The following is a 24,160-nucleotide window of genomic DNA, read 5'->3' as shown; positions in this document are numbered from 1 at the left end:
AGCATGTCAGTACTCTAGCATGTGCTACATATCAGAGAGGTCACAGGGCCTTATTTGCATCTGCACGGCGAGTATTATCTCCACACTAGGTGGAAGGGGTCTCGCCTTCTTCGTCAGCACAGCGAGTGTTATCTCCACATCAGGTGGAAGGGGCCTCGCTTTCGACAGCAGCACAGGTACAGGAGAGAGGTAAGCAGCCCATGATTGATGAGGGACCATCAGGTGATCCGGACATAGACATCATTGACCTTGACATCAGTTCTCCTAGCTTGGAGCTAAAGGAGATCATTCAGCAACTAAAGGCTGAAAATCACTTGTTGCAGCAGAGGTTGGAAGTGGAAAATTGGACAATCACATACTTAGAGCAGCGCAACAAGCAGTTAGAGGATGAACACACTCTTGATGAGTTGCGGAGGATCCGAGAAGACCGGAACTTGGCTCGCAAGAGACCAGGTGATTTGACACCTATTGAGCAAGGGTCTATGCTCATTCAGGTGAACACTCATTTAGAGAAGCTGATAGCCAAGGCAAACAGGGACAAAGATATGCTTCGCCACATGAAAAATCACTATTGGACCCGCATGCATGTGTGCAAAGCGAAAATGAAGGTACTCAAAGCACGCTTGGCCAAGGCACTAAAACGGAGGAAAAGGCCCGATCCACTTTGGATTTTGGCTGAAGCCACCTTGAAGGAGCATGGTGCTCAATGATACACATCCAGCTCAAAATTCAGGAAATTTGGAGCAATTTTGGTCAATTTTGAATTTTTTTTGCCAAAAACAGGTTTTTGCCCTCAACGCGTAGCGCGCCGCGCTACCCTGAAGTTGGGGAGGTCCATTTCATGAAAACTCAGCATATTTGGATTTTTCATGACAAAATACACCTGCTCAGCCACTGCCAAGACATTTCATCAAGTTTTGGGCCCTCAAAAGGTCAAAAAACAAGCAAAAAATGACCTTCTGCCACTTTTTGGACACACAGGAAGCAGTCTTGGGAGATTGCATTTTTGGAGGGGCAAATGGCCACTAAATTGAGAAATTCCACTTGGGCTGGAGAGTAGACATCCAGACCTTTCCAACAAGCCCACTTGTGCCTCATTTGGATGCTGGAAAGTGCCCCAAAAGTGGGCCCAAAGGCGCGCTACGCGTTGAGAAATGGCGTGCTACGCATCAGGACATTTTCTCTATTTTTCATCATCACCTCAGGAAAACGCAGCATTTGACCAGTTTTGAATTTTGGTGGGATTTTTCACCCTCCTTGATGTAATTAATGTAATTTTCATGATGACATGACACTTTTTACCTATTCTAGAAGATTCATTCATAAAATAGAAAAAAATTAATGAATGAATTGGTTTCCTAGCTTATAGAGGCAAGTTGTTTTGATTGCCTAGATTGTAGTGCTCAGTTTAGAATTGGTTGAAATAGCTCCTAGGATGATGAGCTCGACCCCTAGAGGCAAGGAGATGTGTTAGCTTGCCTATATTATGTACTTTCTTAGTCATTTTCATGGTTGGACTCTTGAGGGATAAGCTTAGACTGTATTACTCTTTGTATCTCTGCAATTTTGGCAAAGGAAAGACCAGGGTTTTGCAGCACTATTTGGGATTCTTGTGGTGATTTGTGTTGATGGTGTGTTTCTATCATGTACTTGTAAGTTTGTTATGTGTATCATTTTCCTACTCTTCTCTTCTGCAAATTAAGTAAATGAAGTGTTAAGGTAGAATTCATGGTTTCTATGCTCTGCCTTTAAGTTTGCTTAATATCTATGTTTTCATCTGTTTAAGGAGAACTCCTGATGGTTTCTTGCTCTCCTTAGCTCCTCACCAGTCATACCTATCCATTCAGCTCCTTCAAAGGCATCAAGACAATCTCCTACCTTGCCCCAAAAAGACCTCTGCAAAAACTGTGTCTCATCCCCGCACCCAAAATTGCCATGCTCAGTTTTCCAACAAAACCCTAAAAATTTGAAATCAAACTTTCCCTATCAGTTTACTAGCCTAAAATCAGTGTTCTTTATTGGTTATCTCAGCCCTTTGAAAACCTTTTGCCGAGATAGACCCGGAGAGAGCCCTCTCCTGTCCTCGTAGGGCTAGCTACGAGGATAAGTGGTTTGATGTTGCCTTGGATTTTGCCTTCTTCAGCCTGAGGCCAAATTCGAGTGCTAACAGCTCTGATACCACTTGTTATGCTCTTAACCTACAAGAAGATACCAGAATACAAAATATGCGAAGAAATATACCTAGAGCACAGAACAATAAGAAATAACAGCAAGTATTTTATTATTCAAAAAGCAATGTTCACTTGCCTCTTCGAGGGGGCAACCTCCAATAGAGTTGAGATTAAGTACAAAATAAGACACGATGCTCCTCGAGGGGAGTCTCTATCCTTTATATAGGATTCATACATGCAATACTATGGGGCAATACCATGGTTCTTATTAATACCATCTTTCTAATACCATGGCCCATTTGCAACTAACTTTGGTCCCTTCATTAAATGCGGGTCAACCACTTACAATTATCAATATGGGCTTTATTGACTCTTTACTTGTCTATAACTATGACTCGATCCTATTACATAAATACGGGGGTTAGGGTTGGACCTTAACACATACAGGGTTCCCATGCACGAGTATTCAAGAGCATGGATGTTGTGGTGCGCACACATGTGATCCCATCACTTGGGACTCTCACCCAGGCGAAGACCAAGAAGCAGATCTGACTAGAGCTTGACTCATACTTCGACGAGTTGATGCGCATCGCCACCAGCCCAAACTTGCCTATCAATGCAGACATCATGCACAAGTATGTTGTTGGTTTGGCCACAGTGAAGACAGTGATGCGCATGCTTTCAGACGAGTTGGACAAAGGAGCCCAAGCAGTGTACCCAGATGTTATGGAGGCGATGGTCAGGTTTCAGATGGATGTCACCACGGAACACACAGACACTATCAAAGACTACAGAGCTTGGCATCAATATGTTACTGTTGATCAGCATGACGATGTTGAGCAGTTGGACTTCTATAGTTGTCTAAGTTAGAGTGATGTCTAGTTTGGCTTGCTCAAGCAATTGTGTTCACATGGGTACATGTGCATTGTAATGTTGAGTCATGTCAAGTGTAAGTCAAGTGTAAGTCAAGTGTCAATAGTGAATGTAACAGTCATAGAGCAGGTGAAGAGTCATGAGGATTGTTGAACAGTCACAAAGGGGAATGTCAAGGGCCACCCCACCCTTTGCTATAAATAGTCCCTCATAACTCATTTTATAGGCTTTTGGTCAACCAAGCTTCTGTTAAGACTATCTTGAAGAAAGCTTGGACTGTATTGTAACGTGCCTTGGCTTCTCCACTTCACGGGGCTAGTTCATCTCTTTGGAGGAGCAGGCAAATGTGGCTGTAACACTTCACTGTTCGGGCTAGCAGGTTTACATGGATGCATTGTATGATTGGGACTTACACTTCTTTATATAATAAGAGCCATCGCATTTTCATGCATATGTTATTCTTGTAGTTGGACTGCTCCGGTTGCTTAACAATATATGTTTTTTAACTTACGTATTTGTGTATGAACTGCTTCATATGCAACTATATGAATCTTGTTGCAGATGTGTTGTTGGTTTAACCATCACTTTGCATTGTCGACTGATCTGCTTTCCAGCTTGTGATGCATCTTCACTCGTGTGTTCTCTTCTTAGCTAAGTACTTGTTATCGGGAAAACTAGTGTCTATTCAGAACTGCTAGTCCCACTAAGACGGGTAGCTATCTTAGAAACAAACAAACTAGAGTCACTTGTGTTTTCCTTTACGAGAGATAGATGAGAAAGAAGCAGAGAGTACCAACCTCAGTCTTTCGCTTGGCTCCTTGCTTGTTTGCTTTCCCCTTTGACAGAATCTCGCCACTCCTTCCTTACTTGTCCCGCTTCAAAGAGCACCTGTAGAGTCAAAGCAGCATAATACCATAAAATTATAGAGATCTATCACCGTAAACAACATAGGATCAGATATATATTGACCATACAAATGCATATATCAACACAATATTTAGAGATATACAAGAATATGGAGGAAAACTCAAATAGCTTTATTGATAGAAGTAGTAGAAGAGAGGATTACAACCACTTAGTCTGACCCAGTGCCATCCTCCCAGCATGAAAGCCCTCTTCATCTCATACAAAGCAGGATCACCCAACAATGTCTTCAAAGAGAAACCAACAACACTTCCTTGCAAATTACAAAATTCCAGCCTTTGGATCTCTAGGATGAGGGATCCATATATAGATGTTTGCAGGGGGGTGAGTCAGCTTCTGGGATTTTAATTAGTGTCATCTCTCTGATAGTTCTTGGTTCCACTTGGAGATTTCATGATCTCTTACTCATCCTTGGGCGAATTCAGAGAGGCAAGTGGCAAACGAGCAGCTTCTAGAAGATTCTCAGGGTCTCCACCTAGCAAACTGCTTGTGCCATTTGTCTACTCTCGCTCATCGCACCCTATAGAAGGGATTTCCAGTATGCATCACACTTTTTGCATGTGGCAGGTGAGATGCATCGCACCCTTAGCACTAGGCAGTCTGTATGGTCCTGCTTTGACCAGTTCTGAGTATTTTTTCATGGAGAACTTCTGGGAGATGATGTAATTAGCTGACCTTGCTCCTTTAGGGTATGAAACAACACTTTTAGGGACTTAAAAGCCCTTGGTTTATGGACATATGTGATTTGGTTGCAGTGCCCAAATATGTCTATAACAGTTGCCCCCTAAAGCATGAGGTCGTAAATCTTTTTGATGTCGGGTGAAATACTTTATAATGAGGATCCCAGGTTTTTCGAACTGGAAGGTGACCTGTAGTAAGATAAAAAAAATACATTAACTTCATAATATTTTCATGATCTAGCTGAGGCAGGCATTCCCATGCTCAGCTTTATAAATTCATTTTCATGTACATAGGACAGACAATCGTCTGTGTAGCAGATTGATGATTCTGGTAGAGCCATCATCCTTTGGTTTGGATGATTATCTATGCAACAATGATGTACATTGGATGTCTTTATTTTCCTGAATATATCGTAGCTCGGATGGATGAAAATAGATCCGGGGTCTTCAAAACTTGTCCAATCTTCGCCCGAAGTACAAGTCGGTCCATGTGAAAAGATGTTTTGATGTCGAACATGGAAATACATCGCCTGATTACCAACCAATGATGTAAGCTGTTAACAGACGCGAGAGGAATCACCGATGATGATGATGACCCTCAAGGTACTGCAGTACAATTCATGTGTGAATACATGAGTCGATGTCGAACACCACGCGAAATCTTTCGGTCGAAGGCCATTAATATAAACCTGTCGCCGGAAGTGAAAAACTTGCCACTCAGGCATGCAATATTCAAAGTACTGAAAGGGTTGTTCCTAGGTCGACTTCTTGGATAATGAGCTGATGTCGACAAGAAGTGACCCGTCATAGGAGGGCATTAATGAATCCCACATCTACGACACAGAACGGAGCAAATGATTTTGTGGAGGTGAAAACGATCTGACAATACAAGGTTCAGGGTGGTGGTCATGAAAGAATGAAGCGTGAAGGTATTGCAGCGGATGAGACACAAGTTGGGTAGGTGAATTATCTGAGCGACTTCTCTTGAACATATCGGCGACACTGAAATGGATTGGTAGTTTTAACCCCAAAAGTGGATGGTAAGGTGGACCAATGGTAATATGACCAGTGAATACCCAACCTGACTCAATCATGGTGACAGAGTGAAAGTGTCATGTTCAAGAGCAACCTGCTACCAATAAAGTTTCTTCAAGTTTTCTTCCCAATTTTCCCCAGTCATTTTTGACCAGTACCTCTTTATTTTTGTCAAGCTTGAGGAGGATAACATATGCTTGTTCTATAATTCGCCCTTCGGGAAAACCCATCGCTATGTTTTAACGAGCCTAGCAACAGTGAGACTCGCTCTTGTCTGAATGGACAAGTTTGTCACTATTGTTTTAACGAGTTTAATGACAAGGATAACTCGGTTCTTTCAATTTTAGAGAGTCTGAAAAGAGACGGAAAGGAAACTCCAATATTCCTTTTTCGTAGTATAATCCCTTAAGTCCGAAAAAGTATAAAACAATGCGAAAGGGATGACTTTTTGATAGTTTTAACGAGTTGAACAAGACAAACGCTCGATCTTTTTGTGTAATAATCCCTCAGGTCCAAAAAGATTAAAATCTAGAGGAGGGATGGCACTTCCAATCACTTTAATGAGTTGGAGAGGCCAATTGCTTGGCAATCTTTTCATATTTTACGAGTCAGATGAAAAGAGCTTAAAGGAGACTCGTTTTTTAAGGAACGAGTGATGTTTTCGGATAGCAGCTGGTTCCAGGTAATGATTGGAACTTTTCAATCACGGCAGTGTAAAGAAGGTGGCTAACAGGATTACTCGTCGCAGTTGTTCCTCAAAAGTGGTAAACAATCAAATGGAGGCATATGATCGGCTAAAAAAATAGTGGAGGTGATGGTAAGAACACGACCAAGGCTCATGTGCTGATAATAATGCGATCGCAATGGTTATTTACTGGAGGTGGGTTCATTTTTTAATGAGCTTAAACTTTGGTGGAACATATGCTAATTGCTAGGTTTATTTTTTAACGAGCTTGAACTTCGCGTAAAACTTCTCGTGCCAGTCGTATAATAAGGATGTCTCATCGATAGGTTCATTTTTTAGGGAGCTTGCACCATTCAAAATTTTGCTCCGACTCCTTTTATTATGTAAGCTAGGAATGACCAATCCTACGAGTTTAAAGGGTTAAGAATCTACAAACTAAGAAAATAAATGGTTGCTTTTCACTTTCATGCAAAAAGGTTTGCATGCCCCCAGGTATAGTGAAGTAGAGTTTCCAGGTTACCCTTCAATTTGTAGAAAAAACATTTGTTCTGTCGGGAAAGGCATACCTTCTGACGGAGGTATCTTATTCCGGTCTAATCCCATTTTCCTAAATGGACGGGTGTGTCAGACTAGTCATATATTCTCCGCGGAAACCCACCTTATACCTAAAGTTTTCCTATCGAAGCAGACCAGGGTGCATGCCCCCTGGGGTTCAGTCACAACCATCGAATCACTCGCACTCATCAGGTGGACAGACTGGAGATTGATGAGACATTCCTTGCGCATAAAGACCTGTTAGGGACGACATTTGACTATTAGCTATGTGTGAACCAGGGAATGAAAGCTGGTCTACGAGTTGGACCACTCTGCCCACATGTGGAAAACACATCACTCGAAAGAGTGAGAAACCAATAGCTCCCATGCTATAAATGTAGTCGCGCCCAAGGAGCAGATTGTAATCTAAAGGTCCTTGGACTACCGTTACATTTAGATAAACAGTTTTCCTTCTCAAAGTTATAGGCAAATTTGGAAGGATCCCTAACGGTCGACTGGTTCCTTTGTCAAAGCCTATCATATTTCGCATCTCAGGCAAAAGCGATGGCGAACCAAGTGTTTTCCAAGAAGTTGAGGAAAAGATACTCACAGAAGCCCCTTCATCTATGATGGTACCAACCATGACCATTCTTTAAGTTTGCACTATGATCCGGAATGGTACATTAGATGGTAGACGGGGTCTGCCTAGTAGATTCCAATCGAAGGAGACGACTAGGTTGCTTGGAGGTGGGATCGAATAAATGGTTGGATACATCTCTGACGAACTTCCTTCCTACGGTAAAGGAATGGGTAGATTGCCCCCATGTTCATCGGAGTCTGTGTTTACGAAAAGAATTTGAACGGTGTCATTCTCATTCTCTTTGGTGACTGTATCATATGAAGGTAAATCCTCTGAAGACAAGATGGGGTCGACTGCCGTCTCGACCTATTGACTTTGGTCCGATGTGGACTCAGAAGGTTTATCTTCAATGATAAGTGCTTCGACCAACAACAAAGGCATGTCATTCGGATTTTCAACTAGAAATAGACTTGGCAAGAGTTTCTTATATCAAGTCGTTGTGGTGATGTAGGACGGTTATCCAGAACTCTTTTAGCTTCGTCTAGGAAGGGACAATGGTGGAGGGCATGATCGCCTTCACACAGTCTGCAAGGAAATTTAGATTTTCCTTTCTATCTAGTGACTTCGTTTTCACTAGTTGATGGTGTACTCTCAACATGATCGTCAGAGGTTGACGACACTGGATTGTGCAAGCGGGGAGACCAGTCCCTTAAGATCCGTGGGATGCAAGGACAATCTCGATGATAGTGGTCCCCTCTCAGATGACACATGGAGATTTAGGTTTGGATGGTGTAGTGTGAGGATTTTCTCTGGACGATGTACAGTTGCCCCTTTTTGTCATTAGCTCCTTCTTCTTTTTCTCCTTCCCTTTCTTCTTCTTCTCAGTTACTTGGTTTTTAGTTTTACTATCTTCACCAAGCGAAGAGGAAGAAGGAGAGGGAGAAACAAACGAAGTAGAAGGTTGGGGGGTAACTCTAGTATCATCTAGTTGCTGATTTGATTGCTCAGGAATCACGATGCTTTGAACGATAGAGGTCGAGAAAAGCCATACTGGCAGGCCAATTGTCAGTCCTGGAAGGGACAATGTGGCCATATGAGGTGCACCAACATCTCCCCAAGAGGAGAAAGGACTAGGATTTCCCCCAAGGGGAAATCCTTGATTGGTGGACTCCATTTTCTCAACCTAAGATCAACGAGGGAACAATGACGTTATTCCGTTTAAAATAAATTTTAGACGCTTTGACAGAACTTGCTTTCTCAATTTTTAAGAGTCGAGAAAAAGCTAAAGATGACTCTAGTCGCCTTCGATTTTTAATGAGCCTGAAGTGACAAGTGCTCAGATGGACCTTTTCCTTTAAGGAGTCTGAAAAGGAATGAAAGAGACTACTCTGGAAATCTAGACAGAGGGATCACCAAACCAATCGCAAAACTGCAGAATACTTTTTACGGTACGGAAGTCAATCTTCCCGAATGCTGTGTTCAGTGCATTGCGATCGATAGGGCGGCAGACACGACTTCCTAAGGATAAATGATATAGCCTATTGTGGTCTCCCAGTATATACTTGACGATACATGGGAGCACAAGTCCGTACTGGAACTTGTCGTCTCAAAGAGGAGGAATCACCCAACCTATGATGAAAGCAATAGTTACCCGGTTTTATGACGTCGGAATACGTCTCTAGCCTAGACTTCTAGATGTTGTGCGTTAGGTTCCAAAGCGTTTTTATGTTCATTGAATTTATTTTACAGTTGATCTTTCTTAAGAAGTTTGCCTTTAAGGTTCACCACATGATGTAGATATATAACTCCTAAATATGCAATCTAAGATGATAAACAGTCGTTTACTCTTGTTTTTGCAATGAAAATCCTAACTACTAAGGAAAGAGAAGCAAAATCCTTTCACCATAGAGCAGAGAGCACATACTAGATGCACTGTCCTAAATCAACAAGCAGTCTAAATGCAAATGCACATGTATGTATTTGTTTTCCGCTTTCTTAATGTGTGAATGACAAAAAGAATGCTAAATACAAATCTGAATTATCTCTTCTTTCAAAGCGACAGTACTAACGATTTTCTTTTCAAAAAACGACAGGAAGGAAAGATGACACTTTGAGATTTTGAATTGAAAACTGCTTTCGACACTTGAAATACTATAAATTCAGATCAAATACAAGATTAACAGTGTAATCGAATATCAAAAAGAGGAGAATTCTTTTCTTTGACTGAAAACGACACTTGTGACACTTTCAAATCAAAAGATGACAGTTTGATTAAGCTACTATTTTGTAAAGGACAACTGTAAATGGTGAAAAATACATAAAAAAACATTCACAATTCTTTGTACAATCGAGGCTGAATAATGCAAAGGAAGGGGGTTTCAACAATGGTATATTGATCACAGACAGCAAAACTCCTGAATAAAGCTGAAGACAGTGAAGAAAAAACCAAAATCTGGAGGCAGAAACAGTCTTACCTGATCATCGCACCTATAACACAGGGAAACAGGGATGCATCTCACCTACTGCACATGAGAGGTGCGATGCATCCAGTATGCCAAGAGGAGAAAGTGCGATGGTCCAGGGACGAGACTTTAACTTGGTTTTTGGTCACAGTTTGCAACTTAGTCTGGGGATTTAGGCTGAGCTAATGATGGTTAGTAAATGCAAAGTATAGGGGCTGATCTAATGAGGTTACTTGAGCTACCTCTAGGGCACTTAGGATGTTTGCAAGTCAGTTGTTCAATTCATAAACAAACCCGGAGATTGACTGAAGCAGCGTTGATCTACTTTGCACTTGCATAGAAAATGCAGTTCGAAGGCTAGCTGGCTTAACTTCAGGCTTCGTCTGTAGTTTATGAAGCAAACAAATAGAGACAAGCAATCAAACTATTCGCTCCCCAGCGGAGTCGCCATTTTGTTATTGGGAAAACTAGTGTCTATTCAGAACTGCTAGTCCCACTAAGACGGGTAGCTATCTTAGAAACAAACAAACTAAAGTCACTTGTGTTTTCCTTTACGAGAGATAGATGAGAAAGAAGCAGAGAGTACCAACCTCAGTCTTTCGCTTGGCTCCTTGCTTGTTTCCTTTCCCCTTTGACAGAATCTCGCCACTCCTTCCTTACTTGTCCCGCTTCAAAGAGCACCTGTAGAGTCAAAGCAGCATAATACCATCAAATCATAGAGATCTATCACCGTAAACAACATAGGATCAGATATATATTGACCATACAAATGCATATATCAACACAATATTCAGAGATATACAAGAATATGGAGGAAAACTCAAATAGCTTTATTGATAGAAGTAGTAGAAGAGAGGATTACAACCACTTGGTCTGACCCAGTGCCATCCTCCCAGCATGAAAGCCCTCTTCACCTCATACAAAGCAATATCACCCAACAATGTCTTCAAAGAGAAACCAACAGCACTTCCTTGCAAATTACAAAATTCCAGCCTTTGGATCTCTGGGATGAGGGATCCATATATAGATGTTTGCAGGGGGGTGAGTCAGCTTCTGGGATTTTGATTAGTGTCATCTCTCTGATAGTTCTTGGTTCCACTTGGAGATTTCATGATCTCTTACTCATCCTTGGGCGAATTCAGAGAGGCAAGTGGCAAATGAGCAGCTTCTAAAAGATTCTCAGGGTCTCCACCTAGCAAACTGCTTGTGCCATTTGTCTGCTCTCGCTCATCGCACCCTATAGAAGGGCTTTCCAGTATGCATCACACTTTTTGCATGTGGCAGGTGAGATGCATCGCACCCTTAGCACTAGGCAGTCTGTATGGTCTTTCTTTGACCAGTTCTGAATAGTTTTTCATGGAGAACTTCTAGGAGATGATGTAATCAGCTGACCTTGCTCCTTTAGGGTATGAAACAACACTTTTAGGGACTTAGAAGCCCTTGGTTTATGGACATATGTGATTGGGGTTGCAGTGCCCAAATATGTCTATAACAGTACTGCTACAGGTTTCTAAGGGGCGCACTCATCTCACCCCCCATGTGTTAGAACCTCTCATTCACCTTCCTTGACTCATTGCAGTGGTCACACCCTTGCTACTGACAGAGTTATCTTACTTGCCTTTGTGCGACATCGCGGTCAAGACATTACCGTACGACACACTGTTGGAGCTCCTACACCAAACAGTCTGAGGTCTAATTGGGACTTCTTATTGGGGAGATCCCCTTGACATGTTGGTGGGTCCAACACCGTCAACAATGTGCTATCTATTCACTGTTTGTTTGTGACTGCCGCATCCGTGTGGACTACTTTGCTAGAATTTGCGCATGTTCTGTTGTGTTGTGTGTCTCTGGCAGAGTTGGGACTATTCCCTTTTGACCTGAGACTTACTTCCACCCTCTCCCTCTGCGGTGAAAGAACCTTGACACAAGTAACACTAAGCACTCACCAGGCACGCGAACCTCGATGTTCGAAGACAAAGAAGACCACTCTCATGTGTTGATAAGTAAGAGCTAAGGAAAAACTTTAAGATAATGGCAATCGGGCCATCATACCGGATGGGACTCCTACACCAAATGGTGTGAGGTCTAGTTGGAACTTCATATTGGGGAGATGCCTTGAATGTTGTCGGGTCCAACACTGTCAACACAACCCATGTAAGGCAAAATGCATGTTGAATACTCGCTAGAATTTCCTTCCATATGAATCCCATTGAGAAATATTGCAGTGGGGTGGTATACCTTACTCATTACTCTCCTTTTGGCATAACTTATCATGGTAGATTCTTGATCAAAGTAATTAGTAGAGTTTTGCACATTTCAAGTTTGGCATGAAATCTATTGTCAACAAGAAAACTTAATGATGTGGGTGCCTAGGTTATTTTATCCAAAAAAAAGGTGTAAGATGGTGTACAAAGTCGTGGTGCTTGTTTGGGGTGTGGAAATTATGTTCCATCTTGATGCATGCACCATTAAGTGTAATAATTTGTCAATTTATTTAGCAAATAGATTTATAAAATCTATGCTTTCATGATTAGAACATATATCTACTTTTGATGGTCATGGTTTTTGGGTACCTAAACATGCTATTGCTTCAAAAAACAAGTTACTTGCAGAGGAGACAATGTTATACCATAAAAAAGAATTCCACCATGCAAAGAAAATTAAGTTGGAAAACTTGTAAAGATTGGACATAGGACGGGTTACCCCTGTGTTGACCCACTAGGCTTTGAAGTGTTGTTGTCAAAGCTCTCCACTCCTCTGGATGTCGTAAATTCTTAGACTAGTGATCCCTATAACCTCTCCCTTTCTTAGATGTCATAAATTCTTAGGCTAGTGATCCCTACAAGCTTGCTTTATTGATCCCAAAAAAACTCCAATTTTCGTAGATCTTGTTTTTTACTTAAATTTTATTGACTTCAAATAATGTTCAAAAGGCTAAAATCCATAAAAATTCCACTATATTTCACTAAATAAATTTAAATCTTGCTTTATTGGTGCCCAAAACACCCAAGTTTTTTAGATCTTGTCTTTTACTTATATTTTATTGACTTCAAATAATGTTCAAAAGGTTATAAAACCCCCAATACTTAATTCAAAAGAGTGAAGGGAACTCTACTTGAATGGTTCATGAGGCACAATACTTGCTAAGGTTTTGCAAATGGGGTAGCAAACTAAGTTAACTTGATTGTGGGAAAAACTCCACAGTTAAGCGCACTTGAGCCAGAGGCGATCTGGGATGGGTGACCTGCCGGGAAGTCCTGGTTGCCGGGTGCAAGCCCCGGCACCCGAAACTGATGATTGACGCTATGTGATTCATTTCATTGGTTTCAATCCCACTTCTTCACCCCTGTGAGCATCACCCGATGCAATGAGTGCTAAGTGGACTATTCAAAAATCATGAGAAATTAGCTCATGGAAATGGGATGCAATGAGTGCTAAGTGGACTATTCAAAAATCATGAGAAATTAGTCAGTTACGACTACCTCTCATGGAAATGGGATGCAATGAGTGCTAAGTGGACTATTCAAAAATCATGAGAAATTAGTCAATTACAACTACCTCTCATGGAAATGGTCATAGATGAATGACTTACTTAACGCAGTTGAATCCCAAAAATGGTATCTAAGGCTATAAAAGTTTAGCTATTTTTCACAAATCCTAGGCTAAAGTCCATAAAAATTTCACCAAGTCCTGGGGTAAGCGATGTTTTAATTTGAAAATAAAATATATTTTTTTTCCAAGTTGCAACGACCTACTCTTAAACATTGAATAAGACAAACCGCTCAATATCCTGTAACGAGATCACATTTTAGAGAACGGTCAAGCAACATAATATTCAAATCCCTTTTATGAACCTCATATCTCTCAGATTCAAAACATTTATCGTGATTAGTATAAATCAGGCCAATTTTTAGACTCAATTTAGAGAATGATTGACATTGTTTTGACACTCGATTCCCATTTCCCGCTTTCTCTTACTTTGGTATTTTCCTTTTTATTCCCATTTTATACACAATCAGGAGGGAATATTGGTATTTAAATGAAATAAATAAAAACTTACATCTGTGGGACACTGTTAATCCAATCAATAAACTCAAGATAGACAACCCAATTAAGCCGGTAAAAACAAAAATACTTGGTTTAATTCATTTCAGATCCCCGGAGTGCCAAATATCTTCATGTTTTATTAGGTGGATTTACATCATATTAAGCAAGTATATAGTCCAGACTCCACTATATGATCTTAACTTGTTACATATAGTGGAGAAATTTATGCGCTGGCGTTGGCATTGTAGCCCGTGATGGGCCACTTTTCTTGCACGGAGGTGGGGAACGATAGCCAGTATTTATGGGTGGGAAACGATGCCGACTGCTCCTGTGGAGATTGACAGACATCCAACATGCCTCTGATTACTTCAAGCTGAGCAACAACTTCCTTCATGTGTGGTCTGTCATCGCTCTCTGACGCCAGACACCTGAAGGCCAATTCTTCAACTGCACTTACTGTGACCTTTACCTCCTACGCCAGACACCTGAAGGCCAATTCTACAACTGCACTTACTGTGACCTTTACCTCATTCGTTTCCATCTCCAGCTGCGGATCCACCAGTTCATGCAAAGCCCCTTCTTGAATCTTTGATATTGCCAAGTTAGCAAGGTTGATTTCCCTTGTATCCCGATTTACATCCACCGCTAATTTGGCAGAGATTATCTCCACCAAAACTACCCTGAAGCTGTATACATCGGATTTCTCCGTCAACTGATAGTACTTGTGATACTCTGGGTCAACATATCCTGGTGTGCCTTGAGGGGTTGTAGTGACATGTGAGGCACTTACTGGTACATACCTGCAAAGCCCAAAATCTGCCACTTTCACATTGAAATTCTCGTCCAAGAGAATATTGGAGGATTTCACATCTCTGTGGAATATTGGTGGATCAAAGCTGTGAAGGAAAGCCAAGGCCTGTGCAGTTTGAATAGCAATATTCAAACAAGTATTCCATGATAGCCCCCCAGGTTCTTTGCGATCGCCATGAAGATGATTTTCCAGAGTCCCATTTGGTACAAATTCGTAGACGAGCAGCAGCTCTGGACTGTCTGCAGACGTGCAGCCATAAAGACGAACGAGATGTGGATGATTCAAGCACGAAAATATGGCCACCTCGTTGATGAACTGTGCATCTGTCCTAGACCCGTCCTGATAAAGTCTCTTTACCGCCACAATCAGTCCATCCCTAAGTTTTCCCAGATAGACCGACCCGAACCCTCCATCCCCAATTTCATTCTCATCGTGGAAACAATTTGTACCCTGTCGAAATTCTTCATATGAGAATATGGACATATTACCTATCTTAAGCCTAGGCACACATGCTTCCATGTCTTTTCTCTCATTTTTGCCAGAATCCGTCGTGTGACCCTGGCAAGGAGAAGGGTTTCTCCCCTTCGCATAATACATTAAAAACAGTACTAGCGCTATTGCTGTTAACGCAGCTCCTCCAACAGAGCAACTTGCAGTAGTAGGCACAGATTAATATCCATGTAATCGTCGTGAGGTCAAAGCGGAGATTTATGTACTAAAGAGGAAGAAATTATATTTACCTATTACAATGCCAGACCTATTTTTCCGACCTGCAGCGTAGCATAACAACTATTAATTGAGTAATAGAAACAATCATCTATTTTTGTGTACTTGAACACATAGGGAAACACATATACATTGCCAGATTCCAGAATACCGGTACTGGTAACGGAGCATTTAATTCATGTTGACAGATACTAAATTGGAAGAAATCATATTTACATCCTGTACTGGCAGGCGGATTTGGATTATATGTCTGGCCGTCATAAGGAACATATGCAGAAAGTACAAGGATTCGTAGTTTTTGGTAAGAGAATACACACTTTTGTAAGGAAACCCGTACACATATATCCAGCTTCAAGAGAACCAGCCGAATGAAGGGAGCATTTATACGTTTATATATTGATAGAATTCCAACATTCAACTTTGTGATCAAATTTATAGAAGGTGGAGAGGAAACGTACCATGCCGGGGGAGGCATATGTCTGGATTTGTGCTACCATCGGGACAATAGCAAACAAATTGTGCTGAAATGTTATAACCACAATGTCCGCCACTTTCCAAACAAGCAACACAGCATTGATATATGTCCTCGTCGACCCACCATGTTATCTGAAAACCCTCATTCAGTAAATCCTGATTAAAAGTGAACTTTGGATAGAGGTATTTCCTTTTAATTGGTATTTGATGACGAGTCTGACAGAAGTGTCTCCCTTTTTCTGGTCTCTGAATATTGTAATACCAATCCTCGCCACATAACGGAAGGGGTTTTAATTCAGACACTTCCTCGTCGCTTTTATGGCACTGCCTTGAAAGTGTGAGATTGGTGTATGCATCGGCACTAATAGAAAAATGAGAGCCAGGCGACCAGAATTTTTTTTTTGTGTAAATTTGACTACTGCTATTATATTATACAAAAATTGTTACAAAGGAGTACATCCGCCATGCTAAGATGGCCGCCACTGAACATTTGAGCGCGCTATGACTGAACATAAACCTGAAAACTGTGGAGCTAAGGAGCTGTCCACTGACTCTAGACCCGGACACATGACAAACTAGTTACACGCAGATAACAAACTAGTTACACGCAGAATGCTTTCTGTCCCTGCCAAAACGACACGGAACTTCCCAACGATCCAAAGACAAGACACGTAACAGACATTGAGCTATGCTACCCGCTCCCATTACAGACTCAGAGCTACCATTCATACCCGTCCCAAGACACTTGACCGACATTACATACGATGATAAGTATCGTGCAAAAACCATGGAGCCGCCATTCTGGAATTGAAAGCACAGCCAAGCAGAGGACTTACTCATCCATGGAGGTGGACGGTTGTTCCTCCACCACTCGGCAGGCGTAGGGATCAGAGGTGCTCGAATCCGTGTGGGGAGGTTCATTGCGTGCAGGCTCGCTTGTTCCAGCCGTTGCTCCCGCAGCCGCACCCGAGGCCTCCGCAAGTTGCAGTCGAGAGCTTTGAACAGGCGAGGGTGGTCGTGGCTCCGCTGGAGCTGCTGGTAGGTCGGTGTGCTCGCATTTCTCGAGCCGAACAGTAACATAAAAGGTGGCGTTATCCAGAACACAGGGGAACCTGAACCGCGTGGAAGGGTGAGAGCCGAGCGAGCACATCGTTGTGCCACCCCGCCCTTGTCCTCTGCCGCGGCCCCTCCGAGCACCTGGAGAGTTAATTTCTTCGGAAGGAGAACCGAGTGAGGCTGAGGACCGCGGAGGAGAAGCTCATCCACGAGCGCCACCTCTTGAGCCTCCCCGTCGGCAAGGTTGCCGCATTCGTTCTCGCGGCATTCTGGTATCGTGCTGCCTGGTGTACAAAGGAGCCTTTCGCCACACAAAAGCCGACCAGGTGAGGAAATATCAATTGAAATGACAGACAGGGAAAAACCAGAGCTTACCACCCCCGAATGCTGACCAGAGTGAACCAGGGTGACGCTGAGAGTATGGCACAGAGCCCAGAAACTTTGGAGCCAACGAGACCGCACAGGTGCCAAATTCTTTTGAAGCAGATAAACCAGAGAGCCAGAGCGAGCCAGGATGAAGACCAAGGCCTTCTCCACAGAGGGCCGAGGTCTAAAGCCTGGCACACTTGGCCAAAACAATCTCATCCACAAGCTGAGCAAGTTGCAGGCTAAACCCCGAGACCAGTTACAGACCATACCCACCATTACCACCCTTGCATAATGCATCGTCGAGCCGATGGAGCCGAATGAAATAGAATGCCGCGTGACCATTCTCCCATGCGGAGTAATGGCTGCATTTAACTGAGCCAGATGAAGGAGGCGGTTTCGAGACGCTTCCGTCCACACGTCTGGATCGGGCTGCCACTTGCCTTTTTATGAGGCGGCCCGTTCATTTATGGGCAGACTAATCACCCGCAGCTGTGGGTGCCAGGCGACCAGAGTTGAGAGTAGTTACCTGAAAGATTACATTTACTCCCAAACAGATTGTCCTTAACAATTATCATGGCACTTTCGAACCAAAAGAGCTCCAATATGCGATATTCCTCTCCACTGATATTGCGCATAGGATGGCCGCTGTGGTCATTGTTGGAATGGTAATTTCAACTTGCAGATTTTTCCTGCGATGCGATCCCATCGCATATCGCATTTTTCCCTCGCCACCCTTCGCTGCATGCTTGATTGTCTGCGATGCGATATTTGCGATGCGATCGCATGATCGCAGATCGCAGATCGCGTGATTTAAAAGTTATAGAGGCGGTGGTACATCGTTCTCTTCTTGCGATGCGATGGTGTGATAAGCCATGCATTAAATTCCAGCAAGATATTTTGAGCCGTGTAATAAATGATATTTACTATGGTTGGTAAATGTAGGTGAAATCTTAAATTTTACTATTTTTTATTTTCACGGAAGTATGCAAATGCAACACGTATTGTAAAAGATATTTTTGTGTTGTTCAATATAAAAAGAATGCAAGAGCAGAGACGTGTAGAGAGTATTAGAAAAAGGAGAGCTCTTTCTTCTCTGCAACGCACAGCAGTGCTGAACTATTTAGTTTTCTGAGATATTGGACTCAGGTTCTGGAACTGAAGTTCCTGTTGTAAATCCCTCTGAGTTGAGGAAGACAAAATTCTGTAACAGTTTTTATTATTGTTTTATAATAAAGATCTTGTAGAAAACCAGAGCGTTGTTCTCTGTGTTATTTATTTTTTTGTGTTTGAAATGAACAGAAATTTCCAACATGGTATCAGAGCTAGTCTAGGCACTTAGTGATTCAAAAACACAGAGTTTGTTGTTTCACTGTAGGAGCTGTAAGAAGCTTATTAAGCATTTTTTTTTTCTTAGCAGAGAAAGTTTTTGCTTTTATTTATACAGTTCAGTATCTCTTCTTTATTTTTCACAAGTTAAGATGGCAGATGCTGGAACTGGTTTGACAAATCCCCAACTGCCACAGTTTAATGGGAAAAACTATAGTTATTGGTCCATAACCATGAAAGCATTGTTTGCTTCTCAAGGAATATGGGAGCTGGTTGAAACTGGCTATGCTGAACCGGCAGATGCAACAGCGTTGGCTGCTTTGACAGCAGCAGAAAGAGACCAGTTGAAGAGTGACAAGAAGAAGGATGCGAAATCCCTCTTTTTCCTCTTTCAATCAGCACATGAAAGTGTTTTTCCGCGGATTGCAGCAGCAACAAAATCCAAAGAGGCCTGGGATATTCTCAAAACTACCTATCAAGGCATGGAGAAGGTGAAGACTGCAAAGTTGCAGATGTTGAGGAAAGACTTTGAAAATCTTAGCATGAAGGAATCTGAAACAATAGATTCATTCTTCACTCAGGTTATTGGCTTAATAACCCAGATAAGATCTCATGGTGAGATTCTTGAAGAAAGAAGGATTGTAGAGAAAATCTTGAGATGTTTACCCTCAAGGTTTGAATCTCTTGTGGTAGCAATAGAAGAAACAAAAGATCTCGCACAGTTCACGGTAGATGAGCTGAGTGCTTCACTTTTGTCTCATGAACATAGACTAAGTAGAGGAACAGATTCCTCTTTTGAGCAAGCATTTAAGACTCAGATGTCTTTTGGCCAAGGAAAAGGTTGAGGCAGAGCAAATAACAGAGGTCGTGGAAGAAGCCAAAACATAGGCAGAAATTATCCTGCAAGCACAAGCGGAAGGAGCTGCAATCAGAACCAAGATGAAGGTTCAAGCAAACAGCAAGCTCATGGACAAAGGTATGACAAATCCCAAGTCCAATGTCATTATTGTAAGAAATATGGGCACTATGCCAATGAATGTAGGAAAAAGCAAAGTGACATGAATAATAGGCAAAATGCTAATTTTGCAAATGAAGAAGATAAGAACCCAAAGAACGTGTTGTTAACATGTAACATAGCACAAGACAAACAAGAAGATTTTTGGTTCTTAGACTCAGGTTGTAGTAATCACATGACTGGAAATATTGCAATGTTTGCCAATCTGGATGAAAATGTGAAATCTGAGGTAACAACAGGGACTGATGATACGATATCTGTCAAGGGTAAGGACAGCGTAAGTATCCGAGCAAAAAATGGAGAACAGATGATTGTGCCAGAGGTATACTATGTACCTGGTCTGAAATGTAATCTTTTGAGCATTGGACAGCTCATAAACAAAGGTTACAACGTGTTCTTCAAAGATGATTTGTGTACAATCAGAGACATACCTCCAAGTAAGAAGATCATTGCACAGGTGCAGATGACCAGCAATAGAATGTTTCCTCTCAAACTCAGGGCAGATTTGAAGGAAGGCAGAACTATTGAAGCTGTAACACAAGAAGTCTTTCAGGAACAAGTGAAAGATATGAATTGGTTGTGGCATTTGAGATTTGGACATCTCAATTTCGGAGGCTTGAATCTATTGCACAGAAAGGGAATGGTAAAGGGATTACCATTGATCGAGAAACCAGACAGCCTTTGTGAAGGCTGCATCTTGGGCAAGCAACACAAAGAAAGCTTTCCAGCAGGAAAGAGTATAAGAGCAAGAGCACCATTGGAAATTGTTCACTCCGATGTGTGTGGACCGATGCAAACACCATCATTTTCTGGAAATAAATATGTTTTAGCTTTCATTGATGATTACACCAGAAAGACATGGGTGTATATGCTGAAACAGAAGAGTGAAGTGTTTGAGAAATTCCGCCACTTCAAAACTCTTTTTGAAAAGCAGTGTGGGCATTATATCAAAGTGCTCAGAACAGATAGAGGAGGAGAGTACATCTCCCAAGACTTTTTGCGTTTTTGCAGAGAGAATGGCATACAAAAGCAGTTCACCGCAAGGTATACACCTCAGCAAAACGGTGTTGCCGAAAGGAAGAATAGGACCATTCTTGACATGGTCAGAAGTATGCTGAAGGCAAAACACTTGCCGCATGAGTATTGGGCAGAAGCTGTCACTTGCGCAGTTTACATCTTGAATAGATGCCCAACTAAAGCTGTCATGAACAAAGTACCAGAAGAAGCATGGAGTGGTCAAAAGCAAACAGTCACTCACATGAGAGTATTCGGTTGTGTGGCATATGCACATGTACCGGATCAGCTAAGGAAGAAGCTTGATAGTAAGGGGGAGAAGTGTGTCTTTGTTGGCTACTGTGATGAGTCAAAAGCATACAAACTCTATAATCCATCCACCAAGAAATTGATAGTAAGCAGAGATGTGCAGTTCATTGAAGATGAAGCTTGGGATGGAAGCTTAGAGAAGACAGTGAATGTGAAGACAATTGTGTCTCACGAAGAAGAAGAGGAAGGGACAGCAGCAAATAATCCTTCCTTGGTGGGTCCTCCTCCACCACAACAAGTACAACAAACCACACCACAATCTAGAATCCGAACAGCCTTAAGAAGTCAAGGAAGTGCTTCTCCAAGCACACCATAGGAATCAGATATACCCTCAAGTTCGGATGGAACTCCAAGCACACCAAGAAGACCAAGATTCAGAAATCTGAATGAGATTTATGAACAAGGAGAGGTAAGTAACAATACCGGTCTGAATTCATTATTCGCTTTATATTGTCATGTTGATGACCCAGTCCATTTTGAAGATGCTGTAAATGAAGATAAATGGATTGAAGTAATGAATGAAGAAATTGGTGCAATTGAGAAGAGTAAAACATGGGAGTTAGTGGACCTCCCTGAAGGCAAAGATGCCATTGGAGTTAAGTGGGTCTATAAGACCAAAAGCAATGTTGAAGGCAAGATTGACAGGCACAAAGCAAGGCTTATTGTGAAAGGCTACAAGCAGCAACAAGGCAAAGACTATGATGAAACCTTTGCGCCAGTAGCAAGGATGGAAACAATCAGAACAATGTTGTCTATTGCAGCACAACACAAATGGAAGATTTATCAGATGGATGTTAAATCTGCATTCCTGAATGGAGTGTTAAAAGAAGAGGTTTATGTTGAACAACCTCCAGGCTATGAAGTTGAAGGCCAAGAGCATAAAGTTTGTAAACTAAAGAAGGCTCTTTATGGGCTGAAGCAAGCTCCAAGAGCATGGTACAGCAGAATAGATGCTTACCTGGTTGAGAATGGGTTTGACAAGTGTGATGGTGAACCCACACTCTACATAAAGGATAATGACGGTAAGATTATTATTGTTGTTTTATATGTAGACGATTTGATTTTTACAAGAAATGATGCTTCACTCATTGCTGATTTTAAAGCAGTCATGAAAAGTGAATTTGAAATGACTGACTTGGGCTTCTTAAGATATTTTCTTGGAATTGAAGTAGACCAAAGTGAAAATGGTGTTTTCATTTCTAAAGCTAAATATGTAGAAGCAGTGTTGAAGAGATTTAACATGCAGAACAGCAAAGCAGCTGTGACTCCAACTGTAATGGGGTTGAAATTAACCAAAGAAGATAGCAGCAAGGATTTTGATCCAAAATTGTACAAGAGCATAGTTGGCAGCCTTATGTACTTGACTGCAACTAGGCCGGACATTATGCATGCTGTGAGTTTAATCTCTAGATTTATGGAAAGACCGAAAGAGACTCATTGGCAGGCAGCCAAGAGGATTCTAAGGTATGTGAATGGAACGAAGGGGTTTGGTATTTTATACTCCTCTTCTGAAAGTTTCATGTTGACAGGTTACACTGATAGTGATTGGGCTGGAAGTGTTGATGATAGGAAAATCACATCGGGATATGTGTTTCATATGGGATCGGGAGCCATCTCATGGGCTTCCAAGAAGCAACCAGTTGTGTCTTTATCAACAGCAGAGGCAGAATATGTGGCAGCAACAGCAGCAGCATGCCAAGCAGTGTGGCTGAGAAGAGTTCTCAGAGACTTGTGTCATGAACAAGGAAAGGGCACAACCATTTACTGTGACAATAGCTCAGCAATAGCATTGTCTAAAAATTCTGTTTTTCATAAAAGAACAAAGCACATAGACACCAAATTTCACTTCATACGTGAATTGGTTAACAATGGTGAGATTGTTTTGCAGCAGTGCAGAACAGAAGATCAGCTAGCTGACATCCTGACAAAACCATTGGCAAAGAAAAGCTTTGATCATTTCATGAAATGCGTGGGTATGCAGAAAAAACCCAACAGTTAAAATTAAAGGGGAGTGTTGGAATGGTAATTTCAACTTGCAGATTTTTCCTACGATGCGATCCCATTGCATATCGCATTTTTCCCTCGTCACCCTTCGCTACATGCTTGATTGTCTGCGATGCGATATTTGCGATGCGATCGCATGATCGCAGATCGCAGATCGCATGATTTAAAAGTTATAGAGGCGGTGGTACATTGTTCTCTTCTTGCGATGCGATGGTGTGATAAGCCATGCATTAAATTCCAGCAAGATATTTTGAGCCGTGTAATAAATGATATTTACTAGGGTTGGTAAATGTAGGTGAAATCTTAAATTTTACTATTTGTTATTTTCACGGAAGTATGCAAATGCAACATGTATTGTAAAAGATATTTTTGTGTTGTTCAATATAAAAAGAATGCAAGAGCAGAGACGTGTAGAGAGTATTAGAAAAAGGAGAGCTCTTTCTTCTCTGCAACGCACAACAGTGCTGAACTATTTAGTTTTCTGAGATATTGGACTCAGGTTCTTGAACTGAAGTTCCTGCTGTAAATCCCTCTGAGTTGAGGAAGACAAAATTCTGTAACAGTTTTTATTATTGTTTTATAATAAAGATCCTGTAGAAAACCAGAGCGTTGTTCTCTGTGTTATTTATTTTTGTGTGTTTGAAATGAACAGAAATTTCCAACAGTCATCACAGTGAAGAAGCTAAAACTCAGGGTCACCGCATCCGCTGCCATTTCACCCAAATGGACGAATTGAAAATCCCCACATGGAAATGCATCCGGAGAACAATCCTGGTATTGACTGCCGAGGCATGAAGTTGTGGAACAATGGAAGAGGAGGAGAGCAAATGCAACAACAAGGGACAGATGAACAGTGAGAGGCATCGAATTCGGAAGAAGAAAAACAGATATCCTTACGATCTTCAGTGCTCTTAACTTGGTCAGTTGCGATTTCACGTTAACAGACGAGGCGGGTGACAATAAACGGTTTCTGCAAATGCATTAGGAGATGGAACTACAGAGGGCGGACATGAGATAAACGGCATGGAATTGCGATGCAGAAGATTGCACAGTCAACACGCCAAA

General features: G+C 41.8%; 1 protein-coding gene across 1 annotated transcript; it reads right to left on the bottom strand.

The window, feature by feature from the left end:
• Window positions 1–14,463: 14,463 nt before the first annotated feature.
• On the bottom strand, window positions 14,464–15,285 carry LOC149174496 (LEAF RUST 10 DISEASE-RESISTANCE LOCUS RECEPTOR-LIKE PROTEIN KINASE-like 1.2). Its single transcript, XM_089420869.1, has one exon. It carries the CDS (start codon window positions 15,283–15,285, stop codon window positions 14,464–14,466), a length of 822 nt encoding a protein of 273 aa, XP_089276995.1.
• Window positions 15,286–24,160: the final 8,875 nt, after the last annotated feature.

This window comes from Pinus tabuliformis, chromosome 4_1 (assembly GCF_031772625.1).
Source record: "Pinus tabuliformis cultivar Carrire ecotype Pingquan chromosome 4_1, CPIR1, whole genome shotgun sequence".
Taxonomy (NCBI): domain Eukaryota; kingdom Viridiplantae; phylum Streptophyta; class Pinopsida; order Pinales; family Pinaceae; genus Pinus; species Pinus tabuliformis.
This window is presented reverse-complemented; position numbering and strand designations above follow the sequence as displayed.